The 25,712-nt window shown below is 42.4% G+C and overlaps 2 protein-coding genes across 4 annotated transcripts in view; one reads left to right on the top strand and one right to left on the bottom strand.

Moving 5' to 3' along the window:
• Positions 1 to 25,712, top strand: part of PTPN2 (protein tyrosine phosphatase non-receptor type 2) — a 56,522-nt gene that overhangs the window by 26,005 nt on the left and 4,805 nt on the right. Inside the window, exons 5-9 of one of the 2 annotated variants that reach the window (XM_074944671.1) lie at positions 1,528 to 1,665; positions 13,315 to 13,524; positions 15,007 to 15,165; positions 21,391 to 21,584; positions 25,432 to 25,635. In XM_074944671.1, the coding sequence (XP_074800772.1) occupies positions 1,528 to 1,665; positions 13,315 to 13,524; positions 15,007 to 15,165; positions 21,391 to 21,584; positions 25,432 to 25,635 (905 nt within the window). The remainder of the gene's footprint in view (positions 1 to 1,527; positions 1,666 to 13,314; positions 13,525 to 15,006; positions 15,166 to 21,390; positions 21,585 to 25,431; positions 25,636 to 25,712) is intronic. The other variant, XM_074944673.1, reaches the window with a different exon arrangement.
• Positions 15,703 to 25,712, bottom strand: part of PSMG2 (proteasome assembly chaperone 2) — a 37,960-nt gene continuing 27,950 nt past the window's right edge. The window contains exon 8 of one of the 2 annotated variants that reach the window (XM_074944675.1): positions 15,703 to 15,794. Coding sequence is in view for 1 of the 2 variants with exons in the window: in XM_074944677.1 (XP_074800778.1) it covers positions 20,387 to 20,461 (75 nt within the window). In the remaining variant the exon portion in view is untranslated. Of the gene's footprint in view, positions 15,795 to 19,631; positions 20,462 to 25,712 lie in introns of those variants that run through there. The other variant, XM_074944677.1, reaches the window with a different exon arrangement.

The following is a 25,712-nucleotide window of genomic DNA, read 5'->3' as shown; positions in this document are numbered from 1 at the left end:
ACATATCTAGATATTAGCAGTAGTTCTTATCTATAAATGCAATCAAGTTGTGGTCATTCAAAAATTCTTGGCTAGAAAAGTTTTATGGCCCTATGTACTAGGCCTGGAGCTTTGGGATCCAGTTATGCAAGCAAAGGAAATGCAAAAGTCGCATTCACTTCTCACCTATCTGACTGAGTTTGATCTTAGTAAGCACTAAAGGATTCTGATAAATCATGCATGAATTTAAAAGTCTTGGGGATGATGCAGCACAATGGCAAGTGACATGTAACTTCTATAAATGTAAAGTAATGCATATTGTCAAAAATAATCTTTTTATGTGGTTGGTGGGCACTGAACTTGCAGAATCCTCTGAAGGATGAAATGTGTCATTGGAAGAGCTCAGTAAAGGTGTCTGTTGGTTGTAGAGATATTTAAAGCAAGTACGGTATTTGGGTGCATGTCAAGATGTATCAGAATTGGGAAAAGGGCAAGAGAAGGGTGGTGAATATGGCTGGAGCATTTAACACTACTTGCAAGTGATAAGAATGTAAAAACTAGGATTTTAACAGGGCCTAACTCAAATTCCAAATTATGAGGGACATAGTTAAAAGCACGTAAATGTGTGTGTAATATTCACTTAGAACCAGCTATGCAAGCCCCTGAGTTTTACAAAGAATCCCAAACTATGACAATACAGCTACAATTTATAAAGGAGAACACTGTTTTATGTAGTGTAAAGTAATCCTGTGGCATTCACTGCTACCAGGGATCAAGACAGTATTGTGGATGGCTTGCTTGTTTGTTTGTTTTTTGTTTTTGTTTGTCTTTCAAAAGGAGTGGATTACTTTATCTCAGCCTGTATAGTCTAAGCATTATTTACAAATGAACAGTTCTCATCCTTCAGAGCATAGACTCGCTATAGGGGTCAGAGAAGAATCTTCTCCATCCGTCTCCCCCATGCAAAATGTTGTCGAGTTGTGACTGTCTCTCCTTTCCTTTGAGGCATGTAGTAGTAGTAGTAGTAAGACCAGTGGCTTGCCCTAAAATAGCAAAGCCTATGAACCCGGTGTAGTCATTTTACATCTGGACAGAGTGAGTGTAAAATGCTACTAAATACAAATTTATATTTTGTTTGCACTGATGTAAATCACTGTGGGAAGTGCTCAATAGTGGAGAATTGAGCCCTAAATTCTCTAATTCAGTAGTGCTTCAACTCTTTGGAAACATGTTCACAAATTAGACATTAATAACTTTCACAAATAAAATACCTTTTTTTTTTCAGTGTATCTTAATGGGTATAAAACTCTGTGTTAAATTCAGCTATACATGTGGCTAGTAAATGGATGCTGTATATCCTTGAAAAGAAAGTTTGTTAACATATTTTAGCTTAATGACAGTGACCATTTATCTCCATATTCAGGGTGAAGGGAAAAGCTGTCATGATGCATCCATATTCCCCCACGCCATGTAGAATCTGTGATCCTGTATATTTTATATTTGTCACTTGTCTCAGTGGGCAAATATTTACTTACTTTTTTAATTTAGGTAAAATGCGCACAGTACTGGCCAACAAAAGAAGAGGAAGTCATGATGTTCAAGGAAACAGGATTTTGTGTGAAGCTAGTATCAGAGGACATAAAATCCTATTATACAGTACATCTACTACAATTAGAAAACATCAATGTAAGCATTTTTCTCCATACATGTGTACCTCATATTCATAGGATTAAATCTATAATAAGTATTGTTTGAAATATGTATAGCAAACTACCATTTCATGTTTAGACTAACTTTTGCATAAAAGATGATAAAATTTATTTTGGTTTTAACGTGTGCCAAAGACACAATCATACATGTATCTGAATAAGTATGTGTGTGTAAATTAAAAATCTTGAATCTTTTTAATTTCTCTAAATTGGAAATCAAAGTATCCCAACACCATGTTTAATTTTAATTGGCAATGACAGAGTAGCAGGCTTTTTAAGATTATAATTGGAACCTATTTTGGAGGTAATCTGGTCAGTGGCATTGGGGGAGAGAAGCTGGCAACATGGTCTGTTTCTTCAATGTCTTGTTTGTTCTGCAAACCGTTCGCATTTTTGGTTATTGTTAATTAAATCTATGATGGCCATTGAAGAAGCTTTGACACAAGATACTTAGAAAGAATATGAATTTGAAACCTCTTCCATGAGCTTCTTCACATCAATATTCTACAGCTGGTCGTCATGTTGCCAGGCTCACTGAGTAAAAGTAAGACAAGGTAGAACTTTACACAGCTGTACCCTTTTGACTTTCGTTTTCCCCACTCAGCTGATCCCTTCTGTCTTTTTTTTAATATTAGTGGCAGTGGCGAAGAAGGGAGGAATGGTGCCTGAAGGGCTGGGGTTGAGGAAATGAAGCCCTCCACGGCTTTTGGCAACTTGAGGCAGCAGTCTCCTCAAATACCATAAAGTTGTTTTGGGGCTTCTGTCTTCAGGGGCCTGGAGTAGACCATCCTGGTATCCTTCTCTTTCCACTCCCAAGAGTTACTCCAGCTCTAATGCCTGAAGTAACTCCCACAAAGCATTTGGACTTGGGTTGGCTGATATTGTCCTGAGATTCAGATAGCGGGGAGTGCAGAAGTTATCCATTGCATAAGCTCTCCTATTCCCCCAGTTTGCTTCTTACTTCACTGCTGCTCGTCATTTAAGGCTTGGGGTTTTTTAGTCCTCTGAAGCAGCCCCCTATGTACTCTAAATAGATCCTTCTATGTGAAATTTGGCTTATTTCACAAGAGTGGAATAAGGTAATAAGGTGACTGTGCTATGTAAATGCCCTGGTCTTCTTACAAGCCTCCAGCATATAAAATAACATTTTAACAGAAATCCTGTGTACTTTCTACAAAACAATACTTAATAATAATTCACAAAAGAATTATTTCCAACTGTTGAAATTATTACTTTCCCCCTCTAACCATCAAGCTTTTACATAGTGGCTACTAACCACTGATTGTATTTGATTCTACCTGTGATAAGTGTGCTATAAAATTATCAAGAATTTGGTCCTAAATGCGTGATGCTCACCTGCATCTTTTGCAGCTTATTCTAAATGTTATGCCACTAATTAATTAATAACATACCAAATACATTTATTGAGAAATGTATGAACTTGAGATCTGGAGTAAAAGAAGACCAAGAATACAACTTTATCTGAAGAGCCAACACACCCTGACGTTTCCATAAGATCTGAGAAAACTAGGATTACTGAATTTGTAAAATTCTTTCAAACTGTTCAACAGTACCTTACTTACGGTACAACAGCATATCTCTGCAGTGCATCACCAAAATATATATGAGTGAAGAATTCTAAAAAGGGATATTTTACAGTGTTAGTGGAAAAATGAAAACTTCTGGATATACTTGTCTTTTGGGTTGAAGAGTGATTATCAGAAATGCATTTATCTGCAAAGTAGTATAAGGCATAGCATTTTACACCTTAATTCGTTTCTGTTCTGTTTCATGCAAATGTTCATAGTTGCCTTTGTGGTCAGTGTCATATAGTCTATGACTTTTGGAGAAGGGGAAGAGTGTTTGGAAAGATCCCAACTAACAGTTAAATAAAATAATGCACCATGTGTTGCAGATGTTACACGATTTCCTCAATTTTGCTTAACACATGCAAATTTGCAAATCTTTTCAGAATCTGCAAATCGGATTCTTCCTTTTTACAAGGCCTTCACTTGGGTGTCCTCCATTCCCTTCCCCCATTTTCCTTGATTATAGCTAAGGCTCCATGTTTGTCAGGGAGGTCATGGACTTTGCAGCAGCTGCTGTAGCTGACCCCAGGGCTGCCTGAGCAGCTGGCCCTTGGGCGGCCTTGGGGACAGCGACACTGGCCGCTACTGGAGCAGCTCTGTAGCCAGCCACTCTCATGACCCCACAGCCAGCTGCACCGGCCGCTGCTCTGGCTGGCCCCAGGGACCACCTGAGCAGCAGTCCTGGGGGCGGTGGGAGCAGCCACAGCTCAGGGGCTCTTGGCAGCGATCCCGGGGCAGCCAGAGCAGCAGCTGACCCTGGGGCTCCCCACCTCGGCGGCAGCCAGAGCAGTCACTGGCCATCTAGGGCTTCCCTTCCCCGGCCAGCAGCCAGAATAGCTGCTGGCCACCCGGGGCTTCCCTTCTGTCCTCCCACCCCCTGCAAGCCCGGAGAGGCAGCAAGCCCCCTGGGGCTTTCCCCTCCACAGCTGGTGCCCCGGGCTCCCTCCCCCTCCAACACCCACCCCACCCCTAAGATTCAGTCGGGTATTTCTGGTATAAGTCATGGACAGGTGACGGGACATGATTTTTTGTTTTTTGCCCGTGACTTGTCCATGACTTCTACTAAAAATACCCATGATTAAATCTTAGCCTTAATTATAGATAGCACTGGTACTACCATCTCTATTAAAGTTGACTGATGCATTCCATTATAAGATCCTGTTTCCAGTTGCTTATAACTTAGCCAAAACTTAACTGTCTGAGCTGAAATTTTCCATACTGGGTGTTGTCTGCCTCAGGTTGAATTGTTTTGAAAGCGTTAGCAAAAACAGTTCAGCTGTTTCCAAGAATTAAATTAGGGGGAAATGTTCATAAATGTTTTTACTGAGAAGCTCTAGCAGCTCCATACTTTTGAAGAAAAGGCTTGAAATGTTGTGGGGTGGCATTTGTGTCACGGACATGCCCTTTGTTGGTCCTGTGAAAAGCCACCCAAATTTGGCCAAGTTACAAGTCTTGGATAAATTTGTTTGCACGTTCTAAGTAGAGATGTGTGTGTTTGACAGCTAAATTCGTAAGATTCCATCTGCACTGAAAATACTTACGCAGCCGTTCTTCCTGGCTGCTGTAGACAGTTGTGACACTGGGCAGCAGAACTAAGAGCAGGAAGACCCTCCTATGCTTTCCCTACTTTCACCCAGGCAGTGTGAAAAAGGATGCAGTTAGGCAGTACCTAACTCAAGCGTAGAGGGTAAAAGTGCTGAGGATGCTGGTAGCCACCTTTTTCAAAAAGCAAAAATGGGACACATGCAGGAGCCTTGTCCCTTTCTGTGGCTTGCCCTTGCTCCTGTTCCCCCTGAGGCTTGGCAGGCCAGAAGCCGGAGCTGGGCAGTGGTAAGAGCAGCCCAAGGAGCCTGGGCTGCTGTGGGGAGCCCCAAACCCTCCACCTGTCCAAGAGCAGCCCAGGGCACATAGCCCAGGGCAGTTGGAGGATCAGGGCTCCCCACAGTGGCCTGGGCTCCATGGGCTGCTCTTACTACTTCCCTGCTTTGGTTTCTTGCCTGGCTGGGGCCGGGTCTCAGGGGAAAGGGGGGGGGGGGGCAGGACCTCATGATGGCCGGGGTGCGGGGAGGGAGATAAGGCCCACCTCAGCCCCCACACCAGGAAGAGGCTGACACTGCCCCTGAGCCTCAGGAAGGCACAGAGTGGTGACACAGGCAATCTGGGACAAATACTGTCCTGGAGTCATTCAGCCTGAGACCAAGACTCAAAATGTACATTTCAGGATTGTCCCACCAAATTCAGGACAGGTGGTCACCCTAGATCAGTGGTATTCAAAGTGCAGGTCGCAAGCCAGTACTAGGTCGCGGAATGCAAGGCACTGGGTTGTGGCAGCTCTGGTCAGCACCGCCAACTGGGGCCGTTTAAAAATCCCATAGGTGGTGCTGCCCAGCTAAGGCAGGCTAGTCCCTACCTGTTCTGACACTGCGCTGTGCCCCAGAAGCAGCCCGCATCGGGGCTGGCTCCTAGGCTGGGGGGGCCTTGGCACTCCGCGCGCTGCCTCTGCCCCGAGCTCTGGCTCCACACTCCCATTGGCTGGGGCAGTGCCTGCAGGTAAGAGCTGCGTGGAGGAGCTTGCGCACCTCCACCTAGGAGCCGGACCTTCTGCTGGCCGCTTCCAGGGCGCAGCGCAGTCTGCGATGCCAAGACAAGCAGGAAGCCTGCCTTAGCACCCCTGCTGTGCCACTGACCGGGAGTCATCCAAGGTAAACCTGCACCCCAACCCTGTGCCCCAATCCCCTGCCCCAGCCCTGAGGCCCCCCAAACCTGTAGCCCCAGCCTGCACCCCCAGCCCAAAGCCCTGACACCCTCTTGCAGCCCAATCTCCTGCCTCAGCCCTAAGCCCCCCCCCAAACCCAGAGCTTCCTCCTGCACCCCAAAACCCTCATCTCCAGCTGCAGCCCACACCCCAAAGCCCTCATTCCCAGCTCTGCTGGGTCACGGACATCAAAAATTTTCTTCAACTGGGTCACCAGAAAAAAAGTTTGAAATGCCTTGCCCTAGATGGTGGTTGATCAGAACGGGAATAGAGTGAGACAAGGAGACTGGATGTGGGAGAGGGGAGAAATTGGGACTGTTGGGCAAGAAGCTAGAGGGACGGGGAAGACTGGGACATGGGCCAGGGAGTGGGACTGAGATTGGGTGTGGAGCCTGGGTAGATTAAACAGGCTGGCTTGGTAAGGCGACTAAGACATAAATGTAATTCTTCTGTGGGTGTGGATTTGAAATGGTGATATATTCTAAGTCAGTATGACAAAAAGGTTAATAAGGGACTTAAACCTCCAAAACCCTATTCTATACAGATTTTACAGGGGAGACCATCATTTTTCAAATTGGGGGTCCTGACCCAAAAGGCCGTTGCAGGGGAGTTGCAAGGTTATTTTAGGTATTGCCACCCTTCTGCGCCGCCTTTAGAGCTGGGCAGCCAGAGAGTGGCGGCTGTTGGCCAGACGCCCAGTTCTGAAGGCAGTGCCCCACCAGCAGGAGCGCAGAAGTAAGGGTGACAATACTGAACCATGCCATCCTTATTTCTGCACTGCTGCCTTCAGAGATGGGTGGCCGGAGAGTGATGGTTGCTGAGGTGAGGGCCCAGCTCTGCAGGCAGCATCACAGAAATAAGGGTGGCAATACCATACCAGGCCATCCTTAATTCTGCACTGCTGCTGGCAGTGGCTCTGCCTGCACAGCTGGGCTCCTGGCCAGCAGCTGCTGCTCTCCACCTACTCAGCTATGAAGGCAGCAGCACAGGAGTAAGGGTAGCAGTACCACAACACTCTCTACAATAACCTTGTAACCCCCCGCCCTTCCACCCACCCACACCACAACTCCTTTTTGCGTCAGAACCCCTACAACTACAACACCATGAAATTTTAAAATTTAAATAGCTGAAAACATGAAATTTACTATTTTTGAATTGGCCAAAATGGACTGTGAGTTTGGTAGGGCCCTAGGTATAAGGACATAGCACGGTATCCACTGGAAGGGAGATAAGGCTAGATCTCTGGTCATTAGATTTTATGGAGACATAAAAGCAGCTCTTTTTATTTGCTATTCTTTAAGCAGTATAAAGAAAAGAGTACATGTCTTCAAAGCAGTCCATGAGTATGATGTTACCTGCTTGTGCACATAAAGAGGAAGTAGAAATGGAATTTCTACCATACTGCTGGGGAAGAAATTGACATGGAATATTAACCATCAATTGCATAAAAATATATTTTACTGGTATACTGATGTTCTGTAGCACTCTTTCAAGAAAGGATCTGAGGAATGAGTATTTACAAGTAACTTGGGACTTAAGAGAGAGTCTTTGTTTTGATGCACTGATCTTTGTGGAATTTTTCTCTGTAGTTTTTGGTCTCTTATCTCTGCAGTTTCTTTCCTCTTGTAAAGCTAGGAAGGCTTTTCACTGAAATGATATTTAATGAAGAGTCTGAAAAAAGGTAACATGATTACTCTCTCCACCTCAAATGGTGACTTAAATATGTAAACCCTGGAGGAAACGTCTTCAAACCCTTCTGTACTGTTGTGTATGTTATAGAATCATAGGACTTGAGAGGTCATCAAGTCCAGTCCCCTGTCTCATGGCCGGACTAAGTGTTTGTCTAACCTGCTCTTAAAAATCTCCAATTATGGAGATTCCACAACCTCCCTAGGCAATTTATTCCGGTGCTTAACCACCCTGACAGTAAGGAAGTTTTTCCTAATGTCCAACTAAACCTCCCTTGCTGCAATTTAAGCCATTGCTTCTTGCTCTCTCCTCAGAGGGTAAGAAGAACAATTCTTCTCCTTCCTCCTTGTAACAAACTTTTACATACGTGAAAATTGTTATCCTGTCCCCCCTCAGTCGTCTCTTTTGCAGACTAAACAAACCCAGTTTTTTCAGTCTTCCCTCATAGGTCATGTTTTCTAGATCTTTAATCATTTTTGTCGCTTTTTTGTATATTTTCTTCAATTTGTCCACGTCCTTCCTGAAATGTGGCACCCAGAACTGGACACAATACTCCAGTTGAAGCCTAATCAGCAGAGTAGAGCGGAAGAATACTTCTCGTGTTTTGCTTCCAACACTCTTGCTAATATATCCCAGAATGATGTTCACCTTTTTTGCAACAGCATTACACTGTTACTCATATTTAGCTTGTGATCCACTGTGACCCCAAGATCTCTTTCCGCAGTGCTCCTTCCTAGGCAGTCATTTCCCATTTTTTATGTGCGCAACTGATTGCTCCTTCCTAAATGGAGTACTTCGCATTTGTCCTTATTGAATTTCATCCTATTTACTTCAGACCATTTCTCCAGGTTGTCCAGATCATTTTGAATTTTAATCCTATCCTCCAAAGCACTTGCAACGCCTCCCAGCTTGGTATTGTCCGCAAACTTTACAAGTTTGAAAGAAAGATCATCAAAAATTTGACTGAACTGCTGATAACTACTTTCTGGGAACGGTTTTCCAACCAGTTTTGTACCCACCTTACAGTAGCTCCATCTAGATTGCATTTCCGTAGTTTGTTTGTTTAGAAGGTCATGCGAGACCGTCTCAAAAGCTTTACTAAGGTCAAGATATACGATGTCTGCTGCTTCCTCCCTATCCACAAGGCTTGTTATCCTGTCAAAGAAAGCTATCCGGTTGGTTTGACATGATTTGTTCTTGACAAATCCATGCTGACTGTCACTTATCACCTTATTATCTCTAGATATTTGCAAATTGATTCCTTAATTATTCGCTCCATTATCTTTCTGGGTACAGAAATTAAGCTGACTCGTCTGTAATTCCCTGGTTTGTCCTTATTTCCCTTTTTATAGATTGGCACTATATTTTCCCTTTTCCAGTCTCCTGGAATTTCTCCCGTCTTCCATGACTTTTCAAAGATAATCACTAATGGCTCAGATATCGCCTCAGTTAGTTCCTTGAGTATTCTACGACACATTTCATCAGGCCCTGGTGACTTGAAGACATCTAATTTGTTTGTCATTTTTATCGTGTTCTTTCCCTATTTTAGCGTCTTCTGATCCTACCTCATTTTCACTGGTATTCACTATGGTGATCACCACCAACCCTCGTGGTGAAAACTGAAACAAAAGTCATTAAGCACCTCTGCCATTTCCACATTTTCTGTTATTTTTTTCCCCTCTCATTGAGTAATGGGCCGATCTGTTCTTGGTCTTCCTCTTGCTTCCAATGTATTTGTAGAATGTTTTCTTGTTACCCTTTATGTCTCTAGCTAGTTTGATCTCGTTTTGTGCCTTGGCCTTTCTGATTTTGTCCCTGCATACTTGTGTTATTTGTTTATATTCATCCTTTGTAATTTGATGTAGTTTTCACTTTCTGTAGGCCTCTTTTTTGATTTTTAGATCATTGAAGATCTCCTGGTTAAGCCAGGGTGATCTCTTGCCATACTTTCTATCTTTGCTACACAGTGGGATAGTTTGCTCTTGTGCCCTTAAATAATGTCTCTGAAAAAGTGCCCACTGTCTTCAGTTGTTTTTCCCCTTAGACTTTCTTCCCATGGGCTCTTACCTACCAACTCCCTGAGTTCGCTGAAGTCTGCCTTCTTGAAATCCATTATCTTTATTTTGCTGTTCTCCATCCTACCATTCCTTAGAATCATGAGGACGAACTGAAGAGATGAGTTTAAACCTTGTGTGTAAATATATTGGTTGCCTGATTGCATGATTAACTGTGCGGGTTTTTTTGTTTTGTTTTGTTCTTTTGTTTTTTTTATGAATTGTAGAGATGTACCTCTTATTCAGACAGGAAGCTTACAGGTCTAGCAGTATTTCTATGCAGTCTTCTGTTGAAGCTGGTGAGGAAACTTAAATTCTCTGAAGATTAGAAACTGGGTTATAAAATATAATGTTTTCCTTGACTAGATCTCTGCCCTCCCATACATAGTTGTTGGGATAACCTGTGGACAGGTTAGGTGAGAACAAGTGTGTATCTTACACAGTCTTGAGAAGTTTGGGGTTGCAAAGTGATGAGGACTGCATTTGAGCCAGTTTTGCCTTGCATGAAACTGTTGTGACAAACAGAGGTGATTCAACAGGTTGCACAGTCAATCTATCTAGAGGAAGTGTTTAAAGACTGAGCCAGAATTAAAAGGATCTTGGACCACTTACCAATCTAAAGAGAATTTTTGGATGAACCATAAATCCACTTATCCTCCAATATCCCCAAAAGTAATCTCATAATTTATACCAGGGATTGGCAACCTTTGGCATGCAGCCCACCAGGGTAAGTCCCCTGGCAGGGAGGGCCAGTTCGTTTATCTGCCATGTCCGCAGGTTCGGCCGATCGCAGCTGCCACTGGCTGCGGTTCGCCACTCCGGGCGAATGGGGGCTGTGGGAAGCGGCTGCCAGCACATCCCTCAGCCTGCGCTGTTTCCCGCAGCCCCCATTGGCCTGGAGCGGCGAACTGCAGCCAGTGGGAGCCGCGATTGGCTGAACCTGTGGACGCAGCAGGCCAAAGGTTGCCGATCCCTGATCTGTACAACCCCAGAATAGAAACTGGAGTATTAGAGTTGCCCTGATGCGCTGTTAAAATCAAATAAAGATTAAGAGCTGGGCCAAGAGGAAGCATAGTAACTCACCCAGATTTTGGTGGCATGCAGGGAAGCAATAACAATAGCCAGTGCATAGCCTTAATAGATAAGCTGTTACCAGATTCTAGAAAGAGGTTGATAGAAATGAAAAGACTAGAAGGCAACAGCTAGGTCTAACAGCTGATGTGGAATGTTACACCAGCCTACTAATAAGAGAAATAATTAAACTCAAAATGTGTTCATACGTTTTTACAGGTTTTAAAGGTATTTTTTCTCCAAGTATCCAATGGTTACCCTGGAATGTTTTCCTGGGTAGCTAAAACAATTTGTAGTTGTGAAATGGAAATGTGCAAATGTCTTGTTTTGAGTGATCATTTTGTCTTTCAAGCAGTGAATTGTTTTCTAGTCAATTTGGGTGGGGGGGTATACTTATAAAAAGTAAGAAATTAACAGGAAAATTAATTGCTTTGTTTCTCCTTGGATATTGTGTAAATACAAAATATTGGGGATAATTTACTGGTAAAAATGCTTGCTTTAAAAAAATAAATAAAACTAGTGTTAAGCCTTTGCCTTATACAAATATTGATTAAAAAAAATCACTATATTCCTACAAAAGAAAAACCTATTTCAGGTTTCAAAAATGTAGTCCTATATGGCAGATAATATTTACACAATGCAAACTTTGTGATTGTTTGCCTCAAAAATATTCCTTCATAGGAAGCCCTAAGTCCTCTAACCTGCAATTTTGTTGCTTACAGGTGATTTATGTGGGGCTCTTTATGGACACACAGGCTACTCGTGCACAAAGAATTACAGGACTGGGGTCTTAGATTATAGTTCTGCTCTGAAAAGTAGCAATAGAAAAATGGCACCTTACTCAGTAGATATACTCTGTGTGTGTTCAAAATCAAATCTCTTTGAACAAAGACTAATTTTTACTGCACTATATTCCTGTTGGTACAGGAAAGCCAATACAAGTTTGGGAGAAGGAGCTGGAGCTTGTATTGGCTTTGCTGTACCAATAGGAATATTGTATTTATTCTAATTTGTGCATCAACAGAATATATGTGAATGTATATCTTGTTTAGGAACAAACTACAAAGATTCTGTTGTCCCCTTGAAGGTGTATTACAAGATGGTTGAGTTGCACTTCTACGGTACTTGGCATGCTCAATGTCCGCTCCCTTTTGTGGAAGTTGAGGGTGCTCGAACCTTGCCGCGTCAGGCCCTAAATGAGGGCCAAAGCTGTAACTGGAAGAACTAGTTTTCAGAACAAATGTTATGTTATTGCAACACAACAAACAGGAACTGAATAATGCTATTTCAAGTCACTTTCGAGTAAATCTGCACTTCATAGAAACTTGCAGTGGACTGACCAGGAGAGGATCTCTCTAGTTTCCATTTTGCAGGACACAGTTTATTTTGTCATTGACCTGAAGAAAAATACTTCAGCTTTAATGGCATCTTATTAAATCTTTTTAACTCTTCACTTTATGTATAGAGGTTTAGCTATCGTTTAAAGGAAACCTAGAAATAAGATGTCGGTAACATTGGGGAAGTTCAGGGAAAAGTATTGGAAAAATAGATGCTTGGTACTGAGATTGATTTCTTGAGATTCCAAAATCCTAAATATCCATAATTAAACTGCGTCCAAAGTAAACAAAAAAAACCCTGTAGCTTGAACACCTAGGTCTTAGTGAGTCTAGTGGAAATGTAGTCAAAGCTGGTTCCTGAAGCTCCCTGGGGTTAATGCAGTTGGGAGGTGTGTTGGCACAGAGCTCAGCCAAGGAAGGAGGAAAACATTGCATAATACCAATAGCCTTTCCATCCACTTATATATGGAACAAGGTTGAGCGTCTCCAGCAGAAGTGATATCTAAGGTTTTCTGACATATGGGCCTTTTTAAGCCCTGCCTACAGTAGGACTTTTTTCCATACAATTTCCCACTGTTGCTACCATCAGTGGCCGTGCTAGTATGGACAAGGTTCCAGCAGCTACTGGCACTTTAAACACAGCATTGTCTATCCCTGCTCAGAGCAGGGATAAACAACATGCAGCTTAAAATGCTGGCAGTCTGCTGGACTGCTGGCAATCCCTGTCCATACTGGCGCTCTTGCTGTTAGCATCAGTGGAGCTCCACTAGTGGTAGTTAGAGGGAAGTTTGAGGGGAAAAGTGCTGTTAGTATTGTAGTAATGTTAGGGTATGGGGGAATGGGATCTGTGTAGATACCTTAAATGCTTTAAAATGAAAAACAAAATATAACTAATGTGTCGGTCACAAATAATGACCTGGTGCCGGAAGAAGTGTCCTAGTGTTAACTTTCTGTTGGGAACAATCTAAGGGTGCAAATTTTAAGCAAGCAGTTTGTGTCTGTCTGACCGAGAGGTTTAAAATATTGGCCTGTACTGATGGATGAGTCTCAAACAAATAATTCTCCAAAAGCAGAGGTATCCTTTTTTTTTGTTTTGTTTTTTAAAAAAAAATTTTTTTTTTTCACTTTTAGACTGGTGAGTCCAGGATGATATCTCATTATCATTATACTACGTGGCCAGATTTTGGAGTCCCTGAGTCCCCAGCTTCATTTCTCAACTTCTTGTTTAAAGTCAGAGAATCTGGTTCGCTGAGTCCTGAACATGGACCTGCCATAATTCACTGTAGTGCAGGGATAGGACGCTCTGGCACATTTTCATTAGTAGACACCTGTCTTGTCCTGGTAAGTGTTTGTGTGGTGGCTTTTGGTTTATATTTGAGCTTTTTGATGAGAACTCCTAGCAAATAAGATACCTGTAAATAAGCCACACATTTGTGAAGGTAAATGAAGACCCTGTGGAAGCTACTTAGTTTCTCTGACACTTATTCTGATGGCTTAAATAAATGTATGAAAATTTATATTTCTTTATATTTATAATGTGGGATGAGTAGAAATATAGATCTGTTTTCAGACTGGTGATCTTAATGTGTCTTAGTCTTTATAGACCATATTTTCAGAGATTTGTAACTTTGCCCTTAGCTCTTCACTGTTACCTGAAACGTGTTGGATCAAAGTCTGTCTAGAAGTGGAATTTGCTTTCTAATTTTACAACACTTAAAGGAAAGAGCAATCTAGATAGAAAAATGGTGCAATAGAATGAAGCTTGTTGGGTTTTTTGGTCCTCCTAGTATTCCTGTAACTTTAAAAAAAAAAAAAAAAAAAAATTAAATTAAATGTGAAGTGTTTATATAAAGCTAACACTCTGAGAGAAAAGGCGCTATAGCTATTCCAAAACATTCTGTATATCAGATTAATGTTCCTGATTCTTTAGGGGGGAAATTTCTTTTAAAAGGACATAATCATTAGTTCAGTTACTGGACATATAGCAAGTAATACATACTGCACTGTTTTTCACAGTGTGTTTATAATGGTATTAGCCAGTCCATGTTTAAGCCCCAAATTTGCAAATGGTTTGGTCCACTCCATTTTTTTTTTTTTTTTTTTTTTTTTTGCCCACATATTGTTCCATAAGCCTATTGAATGTGTCTGTCTTTTTAACTAAATACCAAGTTCTAGTACTCTGAAATACGATGCCCCAATCCTGCAACTTAAACACATTAATTTGTAAAGTTAGGCAAGCAGAAGTGTATAGACTCAGGGCTTTAATTGTTACTAGCATATTGGCTTTTGTGGATTTCAACTAATCTCCAGTTGTATTTTAACTTTTATCTTTTTGTGTTACATAAAAGTATTTAAATGATTTATTCTCTTGAGAGAAAAACTTAGAAATCTGTTTCAGATGTTAATTTCTCATACAGTTATAACAGAAATGTGGTAAAAAGATAAATGTATATATTGTTCAGTAGAAATTGTATAACTCAAATACACCTCTAACCTGATATAACGCGGTCCTTGGGAGCCAAAAAATCTTACCCTGTTTATAGGTGAAACTGCGTTACATCGAACTTGCTTTGGCCTCGAGTATTTCCATTATTAATAGTCAGTTCCTGCCCCCTGACTGACCCCTCAGAACCCCCGACCCATCCAACCCCCCCCCCCCCAAGCGCTGCTTTACCATGTTATATCGGGTCGCGTTATATCAGGGTAGAGGTGTATGTGTTTAAAATTTTCCTTATTTTTTGGTACTTTTAAAGAACAATTGTCCCACTTTCACAGATTAGGTCAAAACTCTTCATATAATTAACCAGATTTTTTTTTAAACAGATGGAAAAAAAAGACCCTTCTTCTGTAGACATTAAGCAAGTATTATTGGATATGAGAAAATATCGCATGGGGCTTATTCAGACACCTGACCAGCTAAGGTTCTCATATATGGCTGTTATAGAAGGAGCAAAATTTATCATGGGGGATTCAACTATACAGGTAAATGTTTTTAGAATAAACTGAATCTACTGTAATAATCCAAATTTGCAATGTTTATAATATCAATGGGTGATTCGATTTGATGTTCTCTTAGCTATTTTAAAACATGTCATTTCTGCATTGGTTAGGCAGATAAACTTCTCTCTTAATCAAGCATTGAAGTGTGTGTCTCAGCTAAACTTTTAATTCTATGTTTTTAGTACGCTGCTCTGTGATATATGGCAGGCATACTCTGTACTAACATAAGGAAGGTTAAATCCGTATCATCAGCTTTTTTAAAAACCAAAAGAAATGTCATGTTTCCAAGTGAAATTGAACAAGGGTCTTTTCTCCCTGAATTATCCATTACTTTATCTGTTAATAAAATATTCTGCTGCTGAAGATTAAAGTTGGCTACCAGGTAACATTTTTTTACTGTTTGATTAACCAGCGATAGTCAGTATAACCAGCTTGATGAGATTAATTGGGTTTATTTAATGCAGTTCAAAAAATTCAAGTTTTTCAAGTCACTAGTTCTAGACTTTGTTTTCAGTGTGCTTTCCGGTAATATCACTTTAAAATAGCTTCGCCTTGTCAAGGAGACACAGAACTCTTTTTGTATGGTAGATCATGTTGGTTTTTTTCTTCTGCTGAAAAAACAATGTACTGTAAACAAGTGTAAATTAACTTGACAAACCTACTCTGCTTTCAGAAATAGGATGGAGGAGTAGATAACTTAAAGCATGTTTATTACAGCTGTCCTGTCAAATGTTTACATCCAACGCACATTTTGTGCTTGTGTGTAAATAAATTTTACCCAACCACTAAACACCAAATAGGTGCAAGGTACACACTTACGCTATGTAAGAACTAGGTGGTTGTATTCTGTATTCTGACACAGCCTTATGACCAGCATTATGACTATACTTAACTGTTTCCACCATTAATGATTTTAGCCCAAAGACACACTTAGAAGTAGCAGTCATTTACTGCAGGCTGCTTTTGGCAGAACTTGGAGTTCACTTCGTGAACATCTTGCTGCTTTGTATACCAAAGGCCATACCTCACGTTTTTTGTTGAATTTTTAGTAATGTCACAGTCAAATTACTGAATAGTCTGAGAGACTTTGTTTTTTAAACTGACATGAATTCTCCCTTTTTAGCATGTGCATTTCCTGAGGCCCTGAGGAATTTATGGACCATTGTATCAATTTCTCAGTATAAATTTTGGCAGCAATATATACTTTTTACAGTCTTCTTTTGAAATGATGTGTGAATTTTGGAGTAAGCTGTATGCAACTTTTGGAGACTTTTTGTGTAATTTTTTTAAAATTTCAGAAGATTTTATTCTCTATTGTCAGTCTCTAGCTTTCAAAATTTAGAATAACTATTGGATATTAACAGGTTTCAGAGTAGCAGCTGTGTTAGTCTCTCAGGTGCCACAAGTACTCCTTTTCTTTTTGCGGATACAGACTAACAAATTTAGTGATGGTTTGTCCTTCAGGATAGGTTGTAGATCCTTGATGATGCGTTGGACAGGTTTTTAATTGGGGACTGAAGGTGGTGGCTAGTGGCATTCTGTTATTTTCTTTGTTGGCCCTATCCTGAAGGGTGACCTATCACTCTCAGATCTTGGGAGACAGGCCAGACCTTGCTTACAGACAGCCCCCCAACCTGAAGCAAATACTCACCAGCAACCACACTACAAAAACACTAACCCAGGAACCTATCCTTGCAACAAAGCACGTTGCCAGCTGTGTCCACATATCTATTCAGGGGACACCATCATAGGGCCTAATCACATCAGCCACACTATCAGAAGCTCGTTCACCTGCACATCTACCAATGTGATATATGCTATCATGTGCCAGCAATGCCCCTCTGCCATGTACATTGGTCAGACTGGACAGTCTCTACGTAAAAGAATAAACAGACATAAATCAGACGTCAAGAATTATAACCCTCAAAAACCAGTCGGAGAACACTTCAGTCTCTCTGGTCACTCGATTACAGACCTAAAAGTGGCAATTCTTCAACAAAAAGACTTCAAAAACAGACTCCAACGAGAGACTGCTGAATTGGAATTAATTTGCAAACTGGATACAATTAACTGAGGCTTGAATAGAGACTGGGAGTGGATGTGTCATTACAAAAAGTAAAACTATTCCTCCTCCCCGCCCGCCCGCCCCCCCCAGCCCCCCCACTCCTTTCCTCAGACGTTCTTGTCAACTGCTGGAAATGTCTCACCTTTGATTATCACTACAAAAGGTCTCCTCCCCCCCCCCCCCCCACTCTCCTGCTGGTAATAGCTCACCTTACCTGATCATTCTTGTTAGTGTGTATGGTGACACCCATTGTTTCATATTCTCTGTGTATATAAATCTCCCCACTGTATTTTCCACTGCATGCATCTGATGAAGTGAGCTGTAGCTCACGAAAGCTTATGCTCAGATAAATTTGTTAGTCTCTCAGGTGCCACAAGTCCTCCTTTTCTTTTTATTGGATATTAGTATTTTTTTTAAATTATTCTTGGTTATCAGTTGTATACAACTTAACTCCTCCCACATTTTAGGAAAAATGGAAGTAAGACTTTTCGCAAGTGTACTATTCTTAACAAGTGTTGAACAAATACTGTTCTTAATTTTTTCTGTCAGTCTTGGAATGAACTGAATGTTCTAAGGGGAAAAAGTAAAAATTAAATGTTAAGGATGATGTCACATCCTTGACATGTCCCAATGTGATTTCAAAATATGCTGGTAAATAATTGATCCCATTGCATTTAAGAACTTCATGAGCTTTTGGGTAAACGAAGAGATCAGCTTTAATTTGAATTTTCCTTGCTGCTCTTCACAATTTATTTAAAAATATTTGTTTCGCTTAACTATAGCCATGGGAGGAAATTGTTACTTGAGTTATTGTATGTGAGGGATTTAAGTTACTTGCACAACAGAGTAGAAATATGGACATCAATTTGGTCTTATTCAGATGGTAAATTTGGATTTTCTTCTTCTGTTCCAGAAGAGCTTTTTAAAAATTGGAGTGCAGATGAGACCCAGTGTCAACTTGAATTGTTTTAATTGACACATTTTATCCAGAACTTCTATTTAAAACACGCTTTAAATAGAGAAGCATGAAATGTGTGTGGATTTTTGGTGTCTTTTGAAAAAAGACAGATGGATTTTTCTGCTCTCGTTTGTTTAGAAAGATCTCTGGGTAGGCTTAAAAGTAACAGCACTGAATGTGTGCGCAGGCCCTTTCCTCCTTCCGAGTTCTTTTCTCTTTATGCAGGCACCTGCTTGCTACCTGTCCGTTTAGTTACAGTTTTTCAGCTTTGATGTTGCTGTGGTAGGGCATGTTGCATCAACAGTGAAACTAGTTATTATTAAACTGAAAATGTCAAATGGAAGGGATTAGAGAACATTTCTCTAGCCCGATTAGCTATTATTTGTAACAGTACATAAAAAACCTCTAACATTTTAGTGTAGACTGCCCTTCTGGGACCAGAGAAAAATAACTTAGCCTTACAATGGCGCAGCTGCACTGATGCAGCCACACTGCTGTAAGTTCTCTCGTGTAGCTGCTCTAAGATGACAGGAGAGAGCTCTCCCATCCACTTCATTAATCCACCCCCAATAGGTGGCGGTAGCTATGCCGGCGAGAGAAGCTCTCCCGCTGACATAGCACTGTCCATCTCGACCTTTAGGTTGATGTAACTTACGTTGCTCACGGGGTGGCACACCCCTAAGCAGTATATGTTACACCGACATAAGTGGGGGTGTAGACAGTCTTAGCGAAGGTTAAGACCAACTCCATTCCTCTTGTGTTAACTTCTCCTGTTTTTGAGGTCTTATGCTCAGAACTTGTAATCATGAAGTCTCAGGGGCCTGCCCACGTAGATCTAATTAAACAGCTTACTGTGTAAGCATTCTTCCAGTAAAGATGAGTATAGTGGAAGTTGCTCTCAACCTCTGTGTAGTTGCCTAACTCTTTTTCTGGAAAGCTTTAACATTTCTGTTTACAGCAGGCCTTTAAAATTCAGTAGGGAGAAACCCTTCGGCTAGAGAAGTGCTTTTTCTTCATCCCATGAAATTCCATGTAAGTTTGGCTGAAATATGAACTCTTCAATTCCCATTTCCCTTCTCTTGCTTGTGATCCTCAGGGAAACTGTGGCATGAAAATCGTAAAGAGATTGCTGATACCAACACAGCACATGCTGTACTGGAAACTGCCAGAGCAGTGAGGAAGGCGGGAGAGTTGGCACATGATCTCAGCATCCCATCTCCTTTCCACTCCCCTGCAGGTTCCACGCAGAGCAGGACCTTTTGGGTGGTGGGTTGAAGAGCCTGGGTGCCATATTCCCCATGACCATCTCCTGGATTTAGTACATGGTGCTAGCAGTCTGTTTGTTTCACTCCTGGGATAACCGCCTCCTCCTGTTGCCTGCTAATGTAGTTAGTCCTGTAGCTCAAGTGGTAACGAACGCTCTGCTGCAGTGCTGAAGGTTCAGGTTTCAAACCCTGCTGAAGATGCGTGATGTGGGTGGGTGAACTTTACTTAATGAAACTTATTTTTACCTCTTTTTTTCCCCCCTTTAATCTGCTGGCACCTTCCTTGACCCTGTCTTGCAATGTTGATAAAAGACCATACTATCACCTTTAACCGTTTTTTATTTAAATATATCATATATTACCTGCATATCTCTTCAGGCCCACACAGTGTGAGCACTTTTTGAGGTTTTAGAAGTGGTGCTAGCTGCTGACATTTTCATGGAGTGGGGCAGTGGAGCAGGGAAGCATTTCCACCATGGCGTAGACGAATCCCATAAACTTAATTTTTGACATCCACAGTGTTCTCAAGCTGTGGTTTTTGGGAAGGAGGGGGAAATTGTTTTAATATAGGTTTCTAACCAGTGTCCGTCACTTATGTATCTCAATTTAGTAAAAGTTTGCCTGAATAATAACTTCACTCTTGGTGGATAAATTCTCCTTTTTCCAATGACAAGACTCCCTAGCAAACTGTTTGCATTTTGAGATCTATCTCCACAAATAAAACCCAGGTAGCTAGGTAAATACTTGTTTAAATGAAATCTTAGGTTTCCTGGAGTCATTTAGGATCCTCTTTTGAGCTCATCAGGCAATAATCCATAGCAAGGTTACCAATACAAAGTTAATTTTCTCATCACTTCATAATCTGCAGGATTTCCTGTGAGAGGACGACGAATGCCGATTGCAGTATGTAGTTTTCTAATAAGGACTCCCACTTCTGACACATCCGATGCACACAAATAAAAGGTTTTGTTTTCCTGAGGGGAATCTAATCTGTTGACACAGGAGCAAGGCATACCGGTTCATTAAACATTGCTACAAGGAATTCCAAAAAAAAAAAAAGTATCCTTGTTGAAAACTATTGGAAATTCCAAAGGGACTGTGTAGTCACATGGACGTCTACAGCCATGTTTTCTTGTAGTTGTTAGGTCATTTTGGACATTTTATCCAGTTCTCTGGATTTTACACAGGATTATGACCAAGGTGGCTGATTACAAAAGCTTTGGATTTACATGGAGTTGTAGAGCAGCAAAGCTCATATAAGAGACTGTTTTGATATAAAAAAAACAAAAACAAAAAACAACCCCACACATTTCACGTCTGATGTCTAGTAATCTTTTGTGAAGGGCTCTTGCCAATATTTTGTCTCCTGCAAACAGTAAAGAGATATCTAGTTACACCACTGTCACTTGTAATACTTTTTCTTGAATAATAATTTAGCATTTTTTAATTGTTGTGGTATTGTGTCTTGCTCTTAACCATATTGCCTTCTCTGTAATACCTATCTGTTTGATCAGATCCACTTTTAGAGATTTTTTGCAGGTATTCTGTCATGCCCAAGAGCCTTACCTCTTTTATTGCCATGAGTTTACAGCCCTAACTTTCACTTGCCAATTTTTGTTAATCCTGGACAAATTTCTATGCTGTTTACTTGACCTTCAAGTTGTTTTCTAACAACTGAATTTCCCTCAAATGAGTCTAGGTTTTAATGTTACCTAAAGCTAAGACTGATGGGTGTACTTTGTTCTCTATTCAATGTAAATAAGGGTATCGCGGTGTTGCTTGCTTCTTTGTCTAGAAATTAGTTTTTATATACTTTTTTAATTTACATTTTTATTTATATGATCATTCTTGTTTATTCAAAGATATAACTTTCATGATGTTGAGAAATGTTGTTCAAAAATGTGTTCTCATTCATTCAGAAACGGTGGAAGGAACTTTCTAAGGAGGACCAAGCACCAAGTTCTGAGCAGTCCCCTCCACACCCAGCCAGAGTAAATACAGAGAAGTACAATGGGAATAGTGTTGGCTTAGAAAAACAGGAGCAAATTGGGGAGAAAATAAATACTGAACTGTCCACTAAAGTGCAGGATATCATGGATGGAAGCATTGAAAGGTAAGAAACATGGAAAGTGCCTTGGGGATGTGGTTTTTTGTTTTGTCTTTTTTAAATCCTCTTATTCTGGAGTAGGGTTGCCAATGGTCTAATCACACAAACCCAAACACCCTTGCCCTGTCCCGCCCCTTCTCTGAGGCCCCGCCCCACTCACTTCATCCCCCCCCTTCCTCTGTGGCTCGCTGTCCCCCACTCATTCACTTTCACCGAGCTGGGACAAGGGGTTGGGGTGCAGGCTCTGGACTGGGGCCGAGGGGTTCGGAGTGTGAGAGAGGCTCTGTGGTGGAGGAGGGGGTGCAGGATCTGGGAGGGAGTTTGGATTCGGGAGGGGCATCCGGTCTGGCGCAAGGGATTGGGGTGTGGAAGGTGGCTTGGGGTGCTGGCTCCGTGAGGGGGGGGCTCAGGGGCTGAGGCAGGGGGTGATGGATGCAGGCTCCAGCCCCCAGGCAGTGCTTATCTCTGGTGGCTCCTAGTCAGCGGCACTGTGGGGCTAAGGCAGGCTACCTGCCTGCCCTGGCCCCACGCTGCTCCCGGAAGCAGCTGACATGTCCCTTGCCGGGGGGGGGAAGAGGGCTCTGCACACACAGCTCCCATTTGCAGGCACCGCCCCTGCAGTTCCCATTGGCTGCAATTCCCATTGGCTAGCTTGGGGCGGGGACAGTGCACAGAGACTCCCTGTTTCCTCAAGGGCCGCAGGGACATGTCACCACTTTGGGGACAGGCACGAAGCCAGGGCAGGCAGGGAGGCTGCCTTAGCCCCACAGCGCTGCTGGACATTTAGCAGCCTAAAATCTCCCAGTTTTTGGCTTCAGTAGCCTCTGGGAGATAGAGCCCAATTCCGGGAGACTTCCAGCGAAACTGGGAGGGTTGGCAACCCTATCCTGGAGAAATTCTAATCCCAGATAATTTGAGTGGGGGCAAGGATGGGGTGTGTTCCCTAGATGGTCTTAGACATGATTGAATAAAATCTTTGATACCACTTTAGTTATTCCCTGTTCAGTACTTTTAAATAAGTAAGCTTTAAGAAGAAAAGAGAAAATAACAAAATGGCTGGGAACAGAAAGGCTTACAGCACAAGGTTTCAAGTGTCACTCTGCACACGCTCCGGAACAACAGCTGAAAGGACTGAACTACCCCTTCCATCTCACTGAGTTGCTAACTTTGGAGCTTTCTGTTCCTTAAGGCTTCAAACTTTCAGATAAAAAGGCTAAGGCCTGGTCTCGACTTGAAACTTAGGTCGACATAGCCACATTGCTCTGGGCTGTGAAAAATTTCACACTCTGAAGTAGTTAGGTCAACTTAACCCATGCTATAGATGCAGCTGGGTAACCACTGACCTAGCTACCACCTCTCAGGGGGGTAGATTTCCTATGGCAATGAGAAAAAACCCTTCTGTCACTGTAGTAAGGGTTTAGTGTAGACCTGAGAGGCAGTATCTAGGTTGGTGGAAGGTTAACCTAACTACTTCATACAGGATGTGAAACTTTTCACAGCCTTCAGTGATGTAGCTAGGTTGACCTGAGTTTTAGGTGTAGCCTAGGCTTAAGTGTCTATGGTACAGGCGCTACAGCAGCATACCTGTAGCACTGTAGGTGTGCCATTGTAGTGCTTGTAGCAATATACAAGCTACAGACTTCTGCCAGAATAGCAGTATTGGCCATGGGTGTGAAAATGTGATCCCTAGCCAATGTGTCTGTACTGGCAGAAGTTTCTAGTGTAGCTACAGCTATACGAGCAAAATGGCATTTATATCAGGATAGCTTGTTTCATTCATTTATGGGGACGGTTTTACTATGCCAGTACAAACGTCAGTTTTGCCATAGGGTTGCCAGTTTTGGTTGGATGTATTCCTGGAGGTTTCATCCCATGACATGATCTTTAACAAAAGATGAATTTTTAATTCTTGGAGACTCCAGGACAATCCTGGAGGCTGGAAACCCCATTTGGTCAGTATAGCTGCATCCACACCAGGAGTGCTTTTGCTGGTACAGTAGTGATAAAAGTGCTCTGAGTGTAGATGTGGCCTTAGATACACACTTACACACCAACTGAGCAATTATTACAATCACATGCACAAATCAGGTGACTGCTTAACTTGTAAAGGGCAGAAATAGTAATGGTCCTACAAGTACGTGGTATCAGTTTTTCACCACAGTGGTGAATGCAATGCCAACTTGTCTAAATAGAAGTTTATGGTGTGAGTTTCAGAAGTTGTGCACACGAATAGGCTCAACTGTCGTCAGTGGGAGCTGTTAGTGCTCAATACCTTTGCAAACTGGACTACACAAGGGCCATATTTTATCCTCCATCTTTGTACCAACTTCCCATTGCTCTCAGTGGGACGTTTGCTGTGGGTTGAAGGCACAAGTAGCCTGTGGGTGTGTTTTCACTGTAGCCTTGTTAACTCAGGTGATCAAAACCTGAGGCTGAGCACCCAGGTTAGCTTGCTTCTGGTGTGAGTGGCCACAGAAGAAAGTCGTACTTGAGTTACTGTGTCCTCACCGGTTCTGCACTCACCACTGTGCATTGCTAAGATCTGTGGGATCATGTCCCAGGGTTCTTTCTGTTGCAGTAAACTGAGTTGCTCTGGTCTTTCCCAGTGAGTTGTGGGAGAACTTGTTTGTCCTTTTGGGTATCGGGGGAATTGTGGCAAGACACTGGAGGATTATCAGCATCAAGTGATTTAGCCTGTGTCCTCACTGGAAAGTGTGTGGGTTATCAGTCTGATGGAAAGTATCACGCTGGTTTTAGCCTGAAGCTTCAGATGTGCCTGCCAGCCCAGACTGAAAGTACCACTAAACCAGGGGTGGGCAAAATTTTTGGTCCGAGGGCCACATCGGGGAATAGGAATTGTATGGCGGGTCGTAAATGGTCACAAAGTTGGGGTTGGGGACAAGATGCAGGCTCTGGGGTGGGGCTGGGTATGAGAGGTTTGGGGTGCAGGAGGGTGCTCTGGGCTGGGATCGAGGGGTTTGGAGAGCAGGAGGAGGATCAGGGCTGGGGCATGGGGAGAGGCCCAGGGGATGCAGGCTCCGAGCAGGGATTACCTCGAGGCTCCCGGAAGCATTGACATGTCCCTTATCTGGCTCCTATGCAGAGGTGCAGCCAGGCAGCTCTACACACTGTCCCATCCACAGGCACCGCCCCTGCAGCTCCCGTTGGAGTGCGTAGGAGCCAGAGTGGAGAAGCCGCGTGGTGCGGGGCTAAGTTTCATGGTGCAACCCTGACCCAGCGCCCCGGCTGGAGCGCCGGAACGGGGCCAAGCTGCGTGGTGCGACCCCAACCCAACACCCTGGCCAGAGCGGGGCTGAGCCGTGTGGTGAGGCCCCGGACCCAGCACGCCGGCCGGAGCGGGGGCTGGCTTCAGATGGCTCGCAGGCTGTAGTTTGCCTACCCCTGCACTAAACTCATGAGAGGGTTTTGTGTGTGTGGTAGGAGGGTTGCAGGCAACAACCAAGAAAGAGCCTGAGTTACTTCTTCAGTGAAGATGCTCTCAATGTGTGCTTTTTTGGTATACTCTATATATTATATATTAATATAGAAAATACATATGCAGTAGGCAAGAGGGAGCAGCATTAAGGGTGCAATCGTGTTTCCTAAGTTCTTGATGTTTGACTTGGCAACCTTAATAATGTTAAAACGGCATGGGTATTTAATTAAACTGTTCAGGTAATTAGAGTAGCACAGAGTAAAGACCATTCTCGTCAACATTCCCTCCTTCATTGTTTTAGTCATAAACAGCACAGATTGGTTAACTGTTCTGTGTGTTGGGTTGGGTTGAGGGGTTTTTTCCTAATATCTCTTGAGGAATTACTTCTATTCTACAATTTAGTTTTTTCTCTTTTAGTACGGTTCGGAAACGGCTACGAGAGGATAGAAAAGCTCACACAGCCCAGAAGGTGCACCAGATGAAACAGAAGCTAAGTGAGACCGAAAGAAAAAGAAAAAGGTGGTTATATTGGAAACCTATTCTCACTAAGATTGGGTTTGGTACAGTCATTTTAGCTGGAGCTTATTCTTGCTGGAAACTGTATTTTCAAGAACATTCCTTGTAAGTAAACACTTATTTGCACTGTGAGCCTGTCTACGGTAGCAGCTAATCTTGCTGCAAGTCAATCACTAGGGAGT

This window comes from Natator depressus, chromosome 2 (genome assembly GCF_965152275.1).
Source record: "Natator depressus isolate rNatDep1 chromosome 2, rNatDep2.hap1, whole genome shotgun sequence".
In the NCBI taxonomy this organism is placed as follows: Eukaryota; Metazoa; Chordata; order Testudines; family Cheloniidae; genus Natator; species Natator depressus.
Note: the sequence above shows the minus strand (reverse complement) of the source record. Positions and strands in the feature narration are given on the sequence as shown.